Genomic DNA, 12643 nt, shown 5'->3' on the forward strand with positions numbered 1-12643 from the left:
CCTCCCTTATGCCACCCTTCATTGTACGGGACAAGGAATAGTGTTAACGTAAAAGGGGGAAGTTTTTATCCAATGAGCAAGTGGTTGAGGGAATGGCTTTATCTCAGAATGAAGTTAAGGAAAGAAGCTCAAAAGCCCACTGCTTCTGAATTTGGTCCAGTGCTATTGACCACTTAAGATGAAAGGCAATCATTTCACTTATATGTGGAATTTAAGTAAACAAAAGAACGAAGAAAGAAAAGAGAGCAAGACAAACCAAAAACAGACCCTTAAGTAAGGAGAAGAAACTGAAGGTGACCAGAAAGGGGCGGGGCTGGGTGAAAGAGGTGAAGGGGATTAAGAGGACCCTCATCTTGATGGGCACCAAGCCATGTATGGAAGTGTTGAATCTCTATACTGTACACCTGAAACGAATATAACACTGTAGGTTAAACTGCACTGGAATTAAAAATTTAAAAAAAAGAAGAAGAAGATGAAAGGCAATCAGGCACATGGCCTGCCCAACCCACAAACCAGAGATCCAGTCTCATCTTGAGGGTATTTGAAGCCTCGGGGGTGCCTACAGTCAGAGACTGAACACAAACTGTCTTCCTGAAACATATAATTTAGTCCATTACTTTTATATTAAAAACAAACACATGCACATACAAAACATTATATTTTTCTTTTACCTGCTTATTTCCTGTGGCAAATGTTAGGCTGCGTTCCCGTGCTCTCCCCACCCCCCACCCCCCAGCACTAAATAATGAAACTTCAGGGCTCAATCTGGAAACTGCAGATCTTATTATTTCTGGTGAAGGAAACTTCAGAGATATTAGTAGGAGAAAAATACTCCCTTTTCCCCACAGCAGCAGCAAAGCAGAGGTTCTTCTGCATTATCAATTTACTCCTGATAGAGTAGTGTATTGAGAACACTCACAGAAGCACTCTATTGTCCAATGTGGAGACTAGGTGAAATCAAACGATTATGGATCTGAATTCTGTTATTAAAGGTGACTTCTAAGTGTTGGGGTGCAAGAATTTCCTGTCCCCTTCAAGGTCCTTCTACCTAGACTAAGAATCAAATTGACATGAGACAGATTAACAGGAGAAAATAAAATTTAATTCTGTATGTACAAGGAATCCACACAGACATGGAAATTCCAAAGACAGTTAAAATGAACTAAGGAGAAGGAGTAGGGCCTGGGACTTCAAAAGGAAGAAATGCAATTCACAGGAAGCTGAAAAAGAGTACATGTTTGGTAAACACACGTGTGCTGGGCCACTCAGAAACAATGGGACACAGAGGACTTTGATCAAACAGGCCTTGCTAGGTTCCTCCGCGTCTACCAGACCTAGTTCATGGTAAATGTAGTTATCCATGGTGATAGCTCTCTTTCTGGAGCAGGTCCTCTATCTCAATTCTTTTCAGGCAGATGCGGGGGAGGTAAAGAGCTTTTCTTCAATCTGCTGGGTTTTGATTGCTCTTTAAACTCAAAATAATCTTCATGCCTGCCCTTGGTATCTGCAAATAACAACTTGTTCTATTCTGAGGATAACCAGAAGAAGACTCTTAGAATTTTCTTATTCTCTATATTATAAACGTAAAATATATCCCATGACTGTTGGATTCTATATGAATATACATTTGCTCCCCCAAAAGGTGTTACTTTGCCATGTGGATTATTTTAGGCTGATTATTTTTAAGAAACAGAAGACTCAAAGAAGTTTTTCTTTTTGCCTCCTTCCTAACAGTTTAAGAGAACTCAGATAGAGGATCTGCTCTAGGAAGGGAAAGATCACCATAGAGAACTACCGTACAATATGACCTAGGTGTGGTAGACAGGGAGGAACCCAGCAAAGTCTGTTTGCTGAAATTCCTTTCTATACCCCGTTGTTTCTGAGTGGCCCAGCCAACATTTGTTTACCAAACATTTACTCATTTTATCTTCTTGTAATGGTCTTCCTTCCCTTTGTAGTCCCAGGTCCCGATTGATCTCTTTCTTAGCGATGGATAGCATATAAACTTCAATTGCCTGACTGCCTGGGGGGGCCTCATATTCTTATAGGATTTTCTCCTGTTAATTGGTCTCATGTCGATTTAATTCTTAGATCAGCCAAAAAAAAAAAAAAAAGCTTGAGAGGTAGAGCAAAGTTTTTCCTCCCCAACAACAGCTTGAGAATCTTTTTCTTACCTAAATGCATGCCATGGCCAAGAATGCATATATTAAAAAAGAACACCGCAAAGAAATGTGACGCCCATGTGGGCTGCTTTGGGCTGCCATCCAGACCCCCGTATGGTAGTTTCCTCTTCCGATGGCAAAGAGCTCAGTGGAGGAGTTTGAGAAAGATTGAGGAATTTGATTGCATGATGAGAAAATTCTTCAGTGCCTTAAAATGTGTCCCAAGCCTGATGAAACTGGAAATCCATTATAATTTCATTCCTTTGCTTTAGGATATTATGCAGGCCTTGTTACTTGTCTGGGACAAGCCATAATTTCTCTGAGACTCTGTTTCTTTATCTGTGAAATGAAGAAAGTAACATCTATTTCACAGAGTTGGGATTAAATGAGAGAGTGTATGTAGAATTTTTAAATACTGAATCGGGCTCTCTATGTTAGTATTACAAAACAACCACAGGAAGGGGTGACAGGTGTTCACATCAGTTATATCTTTGCAGGACATCATAAGTCTCCCTAGAGCAGAAGATTGTGCTGCCAATGGGGACTCTTGAAGATATAAAGATAAGTTTCTAGGTTGTTTAGTGTTCAGGAAATCCCCTCAAAATAACTTTTATTTTGCCTTCAGCAGGAAGATGATCATTCATATTGACACCATAAAGTAAGTTTTAAGCTTGTTGGGCCTGCTTGTGTTCACAGGTTTGAGTTTTTATGAGGTTTGGATGCAATGCTTTTTCCATAGAATGAGCATATGATTAAAGGTTTTATAACTATTCACACTTTTAAGCATTATTACCTTACATGACTTGTTTTATGACATGCAATTTTCTGAGCAATACTTCAAAGCATAGGAAATAACTAAAAAGCAGAGGATGTTCAATTTCCCTATAGAGAATAGAAAAAATGAAACTTTTAGATGAAACTACTTTATTGAAGAAAATATGTTAGCAATCAGTAATCAACGAATAACTTATTTGCTTTGAAACTTTATTATAGCTTTTAATCTGACTGATAAGCAAGTCGACTATCTAGAAACTATTCACCATTGTAAAGGAGAAATTAATGTTTCTGGTGTTATATTCCTTGACTTAGAAGCGTTTCGTCTACAGGACCTAATTGGCCATTGATGGCCAAGGTGGAAAAGCTAAGGAAAGGCGGAAGGCTGTACCCTGCAAGTTGGTGGTTTGGATAAACGTAAATTCAATTTTTGGTTCCTTCAACTACTACTGTAATGCAACTAACGCGCTTAGCACAGTGTCAGGCCCTAAATAAATGTTAGCTATGGGATTGGAGTTATAGTAACTCTTAACTGAAACCTAGTTCATGGGAAGGCATGCTTTTATTTCGAAGGGACCTGTTAAAATATAAATCCCAAGCTTGCGAAAACACTTTAAAAATTGCTCTGACAAAAATGACACCAATTTAAAGGAAAGGTCCAAAAAGAAAAACGTCCGTGATCGGTAAGATTACAGAAAAGTACGGAAAAGTGAATAAGGGGGAAAGATTATCATAACAATCTACCCGAGTAAATAGGATTGAATTCTAGCCAATGAGATCACATTCTGGAGGTTCCTACCCCTCCTGGCCCAATCAAGACAAGGCTATGTCTATAAATAAGACTGCCTAGCACTCCTCGAGCGAGACCAGCAAGACATCATGGCTCGCACGAAGCAGACCGCCCGCAAGTCGACCGGTGGCAAGGCCCCGCGCAAGCAGCTGGCCACCAAGGCGGCCCGCAAGAGCGCGCCGGCCACGGGCGGCGTGAAGAAGCCGCACCGCTACCGGCCGGGCACCGTGGCCCTGCGCGAGATCCGGCGCTACCAGAAGTCCACCGAGCTGCTGATCCGCAAGCTGCCGTTCCAGCGGCTGGTGCGCGAGATCGCGCAGGACTTCAAGACGGACCTGCGCTTCCAGAGCTCGGCCGTGATGGCGCTGCAGGAGGCGAGCGAGGCCTACCTGGTGGGGCTGTTCGAGGACACGAACCTGTGCGCCATCCACGCCAAGCGCGTCACCATCATGCCCAAGGACATCCAGCTGGCCCGCCGCATCCGCGGGGAGCGGGCTTAAGGCCGAGTGTTTGTATGTAGACCATCTAAAGGCTCTTTTCAGAGCCATCCACGTTTTCACGGAGAGCAGCTGTACAGTCTCGCCGGGCGTGGGTCTACGGTCGTGCACCTGTGCACTGGAGAGAGGGATCGGGGAGCTCGCACGTGTTGCGTGATGAGCTAATAGAATCAACGTCTACCCTTTAGTAGGCTGGCGCGCTAGAGGGAACAGCTGAGACGGTTTATAGGTCGTTTATTGCCAAACCCGCTTTTTACATGCTAAGTTACTAAAAGTCTGGAGCGTCAACCTAGCTTCTGTGAGAAAAACTTTGCAAGAGGGAGGACCCTGCTCTGCCAGTCGTTTGCAACGTTACAAGCTGCTAGTACAAAACGTTGGCACGAACCCAGATACAGGAATTAAGTGGAAAGGCCGTCATGTGAGTTTGTGATAACGGCTGGGATGGGAATCTGGGTTTATCAACCAGATTTTACAGTTAAGAGAACTGAGCCGGATGTAAGGCAGGCCCTGTTTAAATACTGAAGCCTTTTCCTGGCTACTGTGTCTTCGGAGTTGTATAGGCAATGACCTAATTAATACCTTCCTCGTTGCATAATAGAGGCGGCGCAAACAGGAATTTGAGGGAAACACCTGTTTTTTTTTTTTTTTTTTGAGATGTGGGTTTTAAAACCAGAAGCAAAACACTTCCACAAAGCGTAGGGAAATGGTGCAAAAATAAGAGAAAGTTGTCTTTAGCTGTTCCTTCAGATCTCTTCGGTACACAAGTCTACAATTGAGAAAATGAAAACCATCCCCAAACGCCCCAAACAGGTGAAACTATACTTTTACAGAATTTATTGGTCAGCCTGAAATGGAACACTTTGATTGGCTAAGAGGACATTTACTCTGCTAGCCACTAAGGAAGTGCGAGCCGAAGCTATTATTTATGTGGGCTCCACCCCCTTATGACGACATTGTTGGAAATTAACCAATAAAAATGCAGTCCCTTGCGAGCCTTCATTTGCATACAGGCTCTATAAGTAGCGGGTAACCAAGCCTTTTGGAAGTAGTCCGGATCGTTTCTGGTGTGTGGCGTTTCTTCCTGCAAAAATGCCTGATCCAGCAAAGTCGGCTCCTGCTCCCAAGAAAGGCTCCAAGAAGGCTGTCACGAAAGTGCAGAAGAAGGATGGTAAGAAGCGCAAGCGCAGCCGCAAGGAGAGCTACTCTGTTTATGTGTATAAAGTGTTGAAGCAGGTTCATCCGGACACCGGCATCTCGTCCAAGGCCATGGGCATCATGAACTCCTTCGTCAACGACATCTTCGAGCGCATCGCCGGCGAGGCCTCCCGCCTGGCGCATTACAACAAGCGCTCGACCATCACGTCCCGGGAGATCCAGACGGCCGTGCGCCTGCTGCTGCCCGGCGAGCTGGCCAAGCACGCCGTGTCCGAGGGCACCAAGGCGGTCACCAAGTACACCAGCTCGAAGTAAGGGCGCGCAAAGGACGCAATAGGACAGTTACTTTACCCCAACGGCTCTTTTCAGAGCCACTTTATTTGTCACACTAAGCGGCTGTAAACACTGGCTAGAAGATTTGGCTTTTGGTTAGGTAGGGTGGGCCTGTGCTCTCGGAAACATTTGGGTTTGGGGCTAAGTTAGGACCGTGATAAAGATTGCCCTGGCTGTTAAAATCTGGAACCTCCTATAGACCGGTGGTGTCACCTAGTGGCACGATTCTTAGTAACAAAAAACTAGTCCTCAAAATGGTTTCTACCTAGTTCTACTGAGTCTGAGATGGAAGCTTAGATACAGGTAACTGAACAAGCAGATTTGCTATACTTTAAAGTTTGTTTTGTTTTTGGTGGGTGTTGCTGTTATACTTCTCTACCCTTAAATGTCAACACAAGGTTTTTCTTAAGCGAGCTGGAATGTTTTCCTTAAGCGAGCTGGAATGTTTTCCTTAGTGTACAAATGGAAATCCCTCCGTTCCGCACTCCCACCGCCTTAATGTTCTATTCGTAAACGTTTCTAGGTGTCTGTCACGAACGATGTGCAGTAAAGCCATATGGTTTAGTCTGTCGGCCTACGTGTAAGTCTCGATCTATCTTTGCTTAACTTCCTTCCTAGCCCAATCCTTCAACCAGGTAAAGATTTTTGCCTCCCCCCACCCTTGGGACGTTTAGTAATATCTGGAGACAAAGTTTTCTCTTGGAGAGGGATGCTAACTGGCATTTACTGGATAAGGGCCACGGATGCTGATAAACATACCAAAATGCATAAGACAACCCCCAAGGCCAAGAGTTCATCTCTGTAACCTCAGTCCTTGCAGGGCAGCGGGGAGACCCAGTGCCCAGACTTTCCTTCTGTGAGGATTTGGATTTAATTCTCATTTGGGTCCAAACCTTCCCTCCACCCCACCACCTAGTCAATGTTCTTGCTCTTGGTGAAAAGCCGAGCAGAACGCAGATTTACTGTGATTACTTACACGCCAAAGGAAAATTATCTTCTCCAGGGTAAGGAACTTGTCTTCTCTAACAGTTTCCTGGTTATAAGAACCACCTTGGTGCTTGCTAAACATTCCCAGGTGCCTCTCCTGGAGCTTCTTGATAGGTGGTTTTTAGTGTTCTCAGGTGTATTAAAAAAATTTGGGGGCGCATGATGTGCAAATGGCCACAGCTAACATACGGGATGAATTTCTAAAGACCCCTTAGTTCAAACTTGTATAACTCAGGACTAATCCCGACAGAGGCTGGTGAATGTTCTACCAAACCAAAGGTACCTTTAAGGTAAAAGAAAAAAAATCTTAGTTTCCAGTTCATTTATCAAGCTTTGAAATTAAGCCGTTCTTGATAAATGTTAAGGAATTTGCTTGACAAGTTTGTGCTTAAAATGAATTTTATTTATAATGTAAGTTCAAATTTACATCCAATTAAAGTTACATAAAATGGGCTGTCTGATTTTTTTCACTGGAAAATGAAGATTTTCTGAGTCATTTTCCCTGGCGAGAGGAATGACTCACTGAGAATTTTATTTTCCCAGTGAAAGAAAAGAAATCATTATGCAGCACATTTTATAGTTGGAAAAGTTAATAAGTGAAAAGGCCAGGGTGTCTGTCTTCCCCGTCAAGTTATCGGATCATCAGAGACACCATCTGGTCTCCTCCCCTAGGATCCTGAAGGCTCTCTTCTCCCTGAGGACTAGTGAGTGACCCTTATTTCTCGTGGTCTTTGGAGGTTGTTAAAGCATTGTCAGCTGGCTCACCTAATCGAAAGCTAGCATTAATTACTCATGACTGAAGGATTAAGCCCCAACATCTTATCCTGAAACTAAAGGCCTTCTGCCATCTCACCAAAACTTCCCTTCAATTGCTTGTTTTCCTCAGATCTCTAGCAGAGCCAAAATGCAGTACCCACTGTCTTATAATGCCTCTTAAGTTTCTCATCCTTTGTGCTTTTGTTAGGTGGCCCTTCTAAACCGTAGTACTTTCTGTTGCTCTTGCAACTACTCCAAGCCTGTCAACCTGCCCGTTCTAAGCCTTCCCATCCCATTCTAGGTCACAAGTCTTTCTCCTTTTAACTCGTAAGGCTTTCTTTGTTCCTTGCACAATGAATCTGCAATTAACTGTAGCTCTGTGAACTGGTTAGTCTTTTTCCTTAATTTCTTTTTCATTGTTTTTACATGTTCTTGTTTGTCTTCTAATGGAAGACAGGGTTTACTTTCTAAAAAAAATACTTCTTAGAAACTTCCACAAAGGCTGTTCTAGAGTCCATTATAAAATAGCATCTCAGGGGCACCTGGGTGGCTCAGTTGGTTAAGCGAGTGACTCTTGGCTTCAGCTCAGGTCATGATCTCAGGGTCGTGAGATCAAGCCCTGAGTTGGGCTCTGTGCTCAGCTGCTGAGTCTGCTTGAGATTCTCTCACTCTCCTCCCTCTTCCTCTGCCCCTCGCCCCTCTCGTGCTCTCTCAAATAAAATCTAAAAAAAAAAAAAAAAAAAATAGCATCTTGGTGAAAGTTTGTTGACTGATTGCCCAGACCAGAGAATGCTAGAAATATTGGTCTGAAGGTGGTAAGTTCATGTACTTCAATTAGCTTTTTTGTCCTCCACTTTTTCCTAAATTTTCCTGCTCCTTTAACCTGAAACACTCATTTATAATAATTACTGACCCACTTAAAACAACTGTTGGAGATTAAAAACTCCTAAGAGGGGCAGATAGAGTACTGCACTTGACTGCTTCACTTCATCCAATGTATCTATGTGGCCAAAATGATGGGATTCTACTGGAGCTTTTTCAGCCTAGTTTAGATGCTGCTTTTACAGTGTTGCAAGCAAGGTTGAGGAGGGAGATGCACTCCAGAAGATGAAAAAAGTTTGTGGTATGAAGATAAGGAGCTTTAAATATCAGATCCAGTGAGCATTGCAAATGGGCTTGGTCTGGGTCAGGTCAAGTGTCATTAAGATTGGTTAGTCATTATTTCAAGGACTGGGGAATGGATTGTGGTATCTATATACACTTACAAACATGACAGTTTAATCTTGTCATAATTTTTAGACAAATGCCTCATTTTAAAACTGGGTGCATTTCCTAGAAGTGATCTAAGAGTCAAGACACTTAAATTCAGGGGCGCCTGGGTGGCTCAGTCGTTAAGCGTCTGCCTTCGGGTCAGGTCATGATCCCAGGGTCCTGGGATCGAGTCCCACATCGGGCTCCCTGCTCCGCGGGAAGCCTGCTTCTCCCTCTCCCACTCCCCCTGCTTGTGTTTCCTCTCTCGCTCTCTCTCTGTCAAATAAATAAATAAAAATCTTAAAAAAAAAAACCACTTAAATTCGGATGACTATAATTCAAGCACAGAACAACAGTTGGGAAATGTTATATGATCTCTTTGAGGGGCATAAAGTAGGAGTTATGAAAGGATGTCAGTTTGAGGCAGGAACAAGACTATTTTGGAGAATTACTAGAATTACTACATTTTGTAACTATAGCTGAGCCATCATATGATTTGGCAAAAATAGAAAACTTGATAAAAAAATTCTAGATCCCATACTGCCAACATGAACAAGCTTTTGAAATATAAAAGCAGGGCGTGTTTTATTTTCATGTGTAATCAAATAAATATATCAAACATATAATATTAGCAAAACAATGAGATGGATAAAAAGATGTAAATACATCTAATAGAAGGGATTACACCAGTATAAAAATAATTACAATTCAAGGCAAAATGTGTTATTCCCAAAAGAGGGGGTAAGAAGGAAATGTTATGAGTTAAGGAGAATGATAGGTTGCATCTGGCTGGAGGGTTCAGGAACACTCCATGAGGAGAACTTGCATGTGCCAAGTCCTATATGGGTGATGGGGATATATAGGTGTCCTCCTTCTCAAGCCCATGAGGTCCCTCTGGAATATTGTTTGTAACCAATATATCAAATGTCGTCTGGTAATTTTTTTTAGGTTTTCATTTTATCCAATTTTCTGTAACCTCTTTCAATTTTTCTGATTTTGGTAGATGAAATTCTCCATCATTCTATATTCTGTGACTAGAGATCATTAATTCTGCACCCCTCATCCAGGTTTTAACATTTTCCTTTGACTTTAATATATCTCTTTTAAAAATTGTCTTTTTTAATTAAGATTTTTTATTTATTTGCCAGAGAGAGAGCACAAGCAGGGGGAGAAGCAGACTCCCTGCTGAGCAGGGAGCCTGATGCGGAACTCGATCCCAGGACCCTGGGATCATGACCTGAGCCAAAGGCAGACACTTAACCAACTGAGCCACCCAGGCGTCCCATTAAGTATTTTATTTTCACAGACGATTTTATGTCATTACATTGAAAAGCTCTGGCTGCCCCTCCTGCCTACACAACAATTCAAGTCACATTGTTCTTGGCTCACAGCATCTCAAACCTGCTGAAACTTTGTTCACCATAGTCCTAGCTTGAGAGAAATTTGATTTTCTTGTTCCCTGTGAGATTAATTTTCTCTGGGGAGGTGACTATGATAGGGTGAGTGAATAATAAGCCTTTTCTTAGTCACCTATGATTTACCAGAAAATATTGTTGACTCAAAATATGTCAAGTCTCCAACCACACCTTGACACTTCCACTGCTGCCCCTTGCCCTAAGCCACCGCCACATCCTCAGGATATTTGCAACGGCCTTTGGACTGGTCTCCTTGCTTCTGCCATCTACCCTCTCACTCTGCTTTCCACAAAATAGCCGGAGTAAACTTCTTGAAACATGAGTCAGATCCTGTTACTCCCACACTCTTCTCCCCATTGGAACACCCCACCACCACCACCACCTGCGCCAACGACGGCTTCAGAGTGAAGGCCACATCCTTACGATGGCGGGCGTACACCTCCTGTCTTCCCACTCTCCCCTTTGTTTGCTCCACTTCCTCACACTTGTCTCCCTGTTCTTCCAGAAAACGCCAAGGCCCTGCTATCTCAGGGCCTTTGTACTTGCCATTTCCTCTTCTGGAAAGGCTCTTCCCCAGATACTTACGTGACTGGCTTCCTCATGTCTTTTAGGTTTCTGCTCAAAGGGTACCTTACCATCTTGTCATTGAGGACTTCCTTGAGCAGCTTATATAAGATAACAAGCCCACTTCTACCTCCCCCAACTTCATGATACTTTTTATTCCCCTACCTTTCTTAATTTTCCTCCATGGACCATCTGATACTAATGTGTTTATTTATTTATTACTGAATCAGAACCTGCTACCAATAAAAACTATTCTTACCTGCTTACTGTAACTCAATGCTTTCTGGGTGCAAGCCTTCTCAATTAGAGGCTAATTTACCAGCTTCTCTTGTATGCGGGACTCGATCCCAGGACCCTGGGATCATGACCTAGGTCTGTCCATAAGACAAAGTTCTGGGCCAATGAGATGTGACTGGAAGTGATATATATTATTTCAAGTTTGTGCCCTAAAAAGGAAAAGGTATGTACTTCCCTTGCCTTTTTTTTCCCTTTCCTCTGGCTCAGTTGTAGAAATGATGGCAGAAACCGTGGCAACCACTTCTGACCCAGAAACAGAAATCTTGTGATAAGGATGGCTGAAGTGCTCTCCTAGCCCTGAGACTATGACATGAGAGATAACAGAGTTGTATCTTCTTTAAGCCACTGTTTTTTAAAGATTTGTTACAATAATTTAGGCTGTATTCTGACCCATTGTCTGACTCTCTTCTTACCTTCCCAGAGTAAGTCCTATAAAAGCAGGTACTTTTTATTTTTCTATCCCCATCATCTAGAACTGCATCTGGAACATAGTGGGCACTCAGTAAATATTTATGAGATGAATGGATTGATGAGGGACAAGTAGTTGAAAGGGATGGCAGAGCTTGAAGACAGATTTAATAAAAAAATTATTGAATTTGAAATCTTTTGCCCTTTGAATGAGGAACAGCACAATATAGAGTGAAGGTCTAGGTGAGGTTGCAACAACCTTGGTCCACAAATCAGTTTAGAAGCTTCACAGTATAAGTTGTTGGATATTTATACTAACCTACACTAATTCAGAAGCAGTAAGAGGGTAAAAGAAAACTTTTGTTTCCTCTACTACTCTCAGTCCTTCTAGCCACCAAATGTGTGGGTTCTCCGCACCAAGCAATTCTAACATTAACCTACCTGGATTTGGCACAGACTTCCCCCCACTTCAGACACTGCTCACAGTAGTGGGTCTCCAGGTTACCCACACTTCTGTCAGTCTTGGCTACAAATCAGGGGTTCTCACCCCGCTTCAGATTTGATCATTTGTTACAATGGCTCATAGAACTCTGGGAAACATGTTTACCAGTTTATTATAAAGGATATAGGAAGGGATACAGATGATCAGCCAGGTGAGGATGTACACAGGGCAAGGTCCAGAAGGGTCCCGAGTGCAGGAGCTTCTGTCCCTGTGGAGTTGCGGTGTCTACCCTCCTGAAATGTGCATGTGTGCACCAACCCAGAAGCTTTCTGAACCCCATAGTTTAGGGATTTTTATGGAGGCTTTATCAAGTAGACATCATGGATTATTGGCTCATTCTCCAGCCCTTCTCCTCCCTGGAGGATGGGGGGGGGGCTGCTAAAAGTTCCAAGCTTCTAATTATAGTTTGGCCCTTCTGGTGACCAACCTTCATCCTGAAGCTTCCTAGGAGCCCACCAAAAGCCAACTCTTCAGAACAAAAGACACTTCCCATTACCCAGGAAATTCCAAGAGATTTAGGAGCTTTGTATCAGGAACCAGGGGCAGAGACCAAATACTATTTCTTACTATGTTACCATCCACCCCTGGTCTCTAGCCACGGACCCCTTCCAGCAAACTGATTATAATAAAGTCAAAAGATACTGCCTGAGGGGCACTTGGGTGACTCAGTCATTGAGCGCCCAACTCTTGGTCTTAGCTCAGGTCTTGATCTTGGGGTCATGGGTTCAGGCCCTGCTGCTTTGGGAACCACG

At 43.0% G+C, this 12643-nt stretch overlaps 2 protein-coding genes across 2 annotated transcripts; both read left to right on the forward strand.

Annotated features, from left to right (window-relative positions):
* Positions 1–3811: 3811 nt before the first annotated feature.
* LOC116627338 (histone H3) lies at positions 3812–4787 on the forward strand. Its single transcript, XM_032397088.1, has one exon. The coding sequence runs from the start codon at positions 3816–3818 to the stop codon at positions 4224–4226; it is 411 nt and encodes a 136-aa protein (XP_032252979.1). The 5' UTR covers positions 3812–3815; the 3' UTR covers positions 4227–4787.
* Positions 4788–5237: 450 nt separating this feature from the next.
* Positions 5238–6946, forward strand: LOC116627339 (histone H2B type 2-F). Its single transcript, XM_032397089.1, has one exon. The coding sequence runs from the start codon at positions 5313–5315 to the stop codon at positions 5691–5693; it is 381 nt and encodes a 126-aa protein (XP_032252980.1). The 5' UTR covers positions 5238–5312; the 3' UTR covers positions 5694–6946.
* Positions 6947–12643: the final 5697 nt, after the last annotated feature.

This window comes from Phoca vitulina, unplaced genomic scaffold (assembly GCF_004348235.1).
Source record: "Phoca vitulina isolate PV1807 unplaced genomic scaffold, GSC_HSeal_1.0 scaffold96, whole genome shotgun sequence".
In the NCBI taxonomy this organism is placed as follows: Eukaryota; Metazoa; Chordata; class Mammalia; order Carnivora; family Phocidae; genus Phoca; species Phoca vitulina.

Excerpts from the sequence above, each read along its gene's own strand:
- LOC116627338 (XM_032397088.1), top strand. The coding sequence starts at position 3,816 with ATGGCTCGCACGAAGCAGACCGCCCGCAAGTCGACCGGTGGCAAGGCC.
- LOC116627339 (XM_032397089.1), top strand. The coding sequence starts at position 5,313 with ATGCCTGATCCAGCAAAGTCGGCTCCTGCTCCCAAGAAAGGCTCCAAG.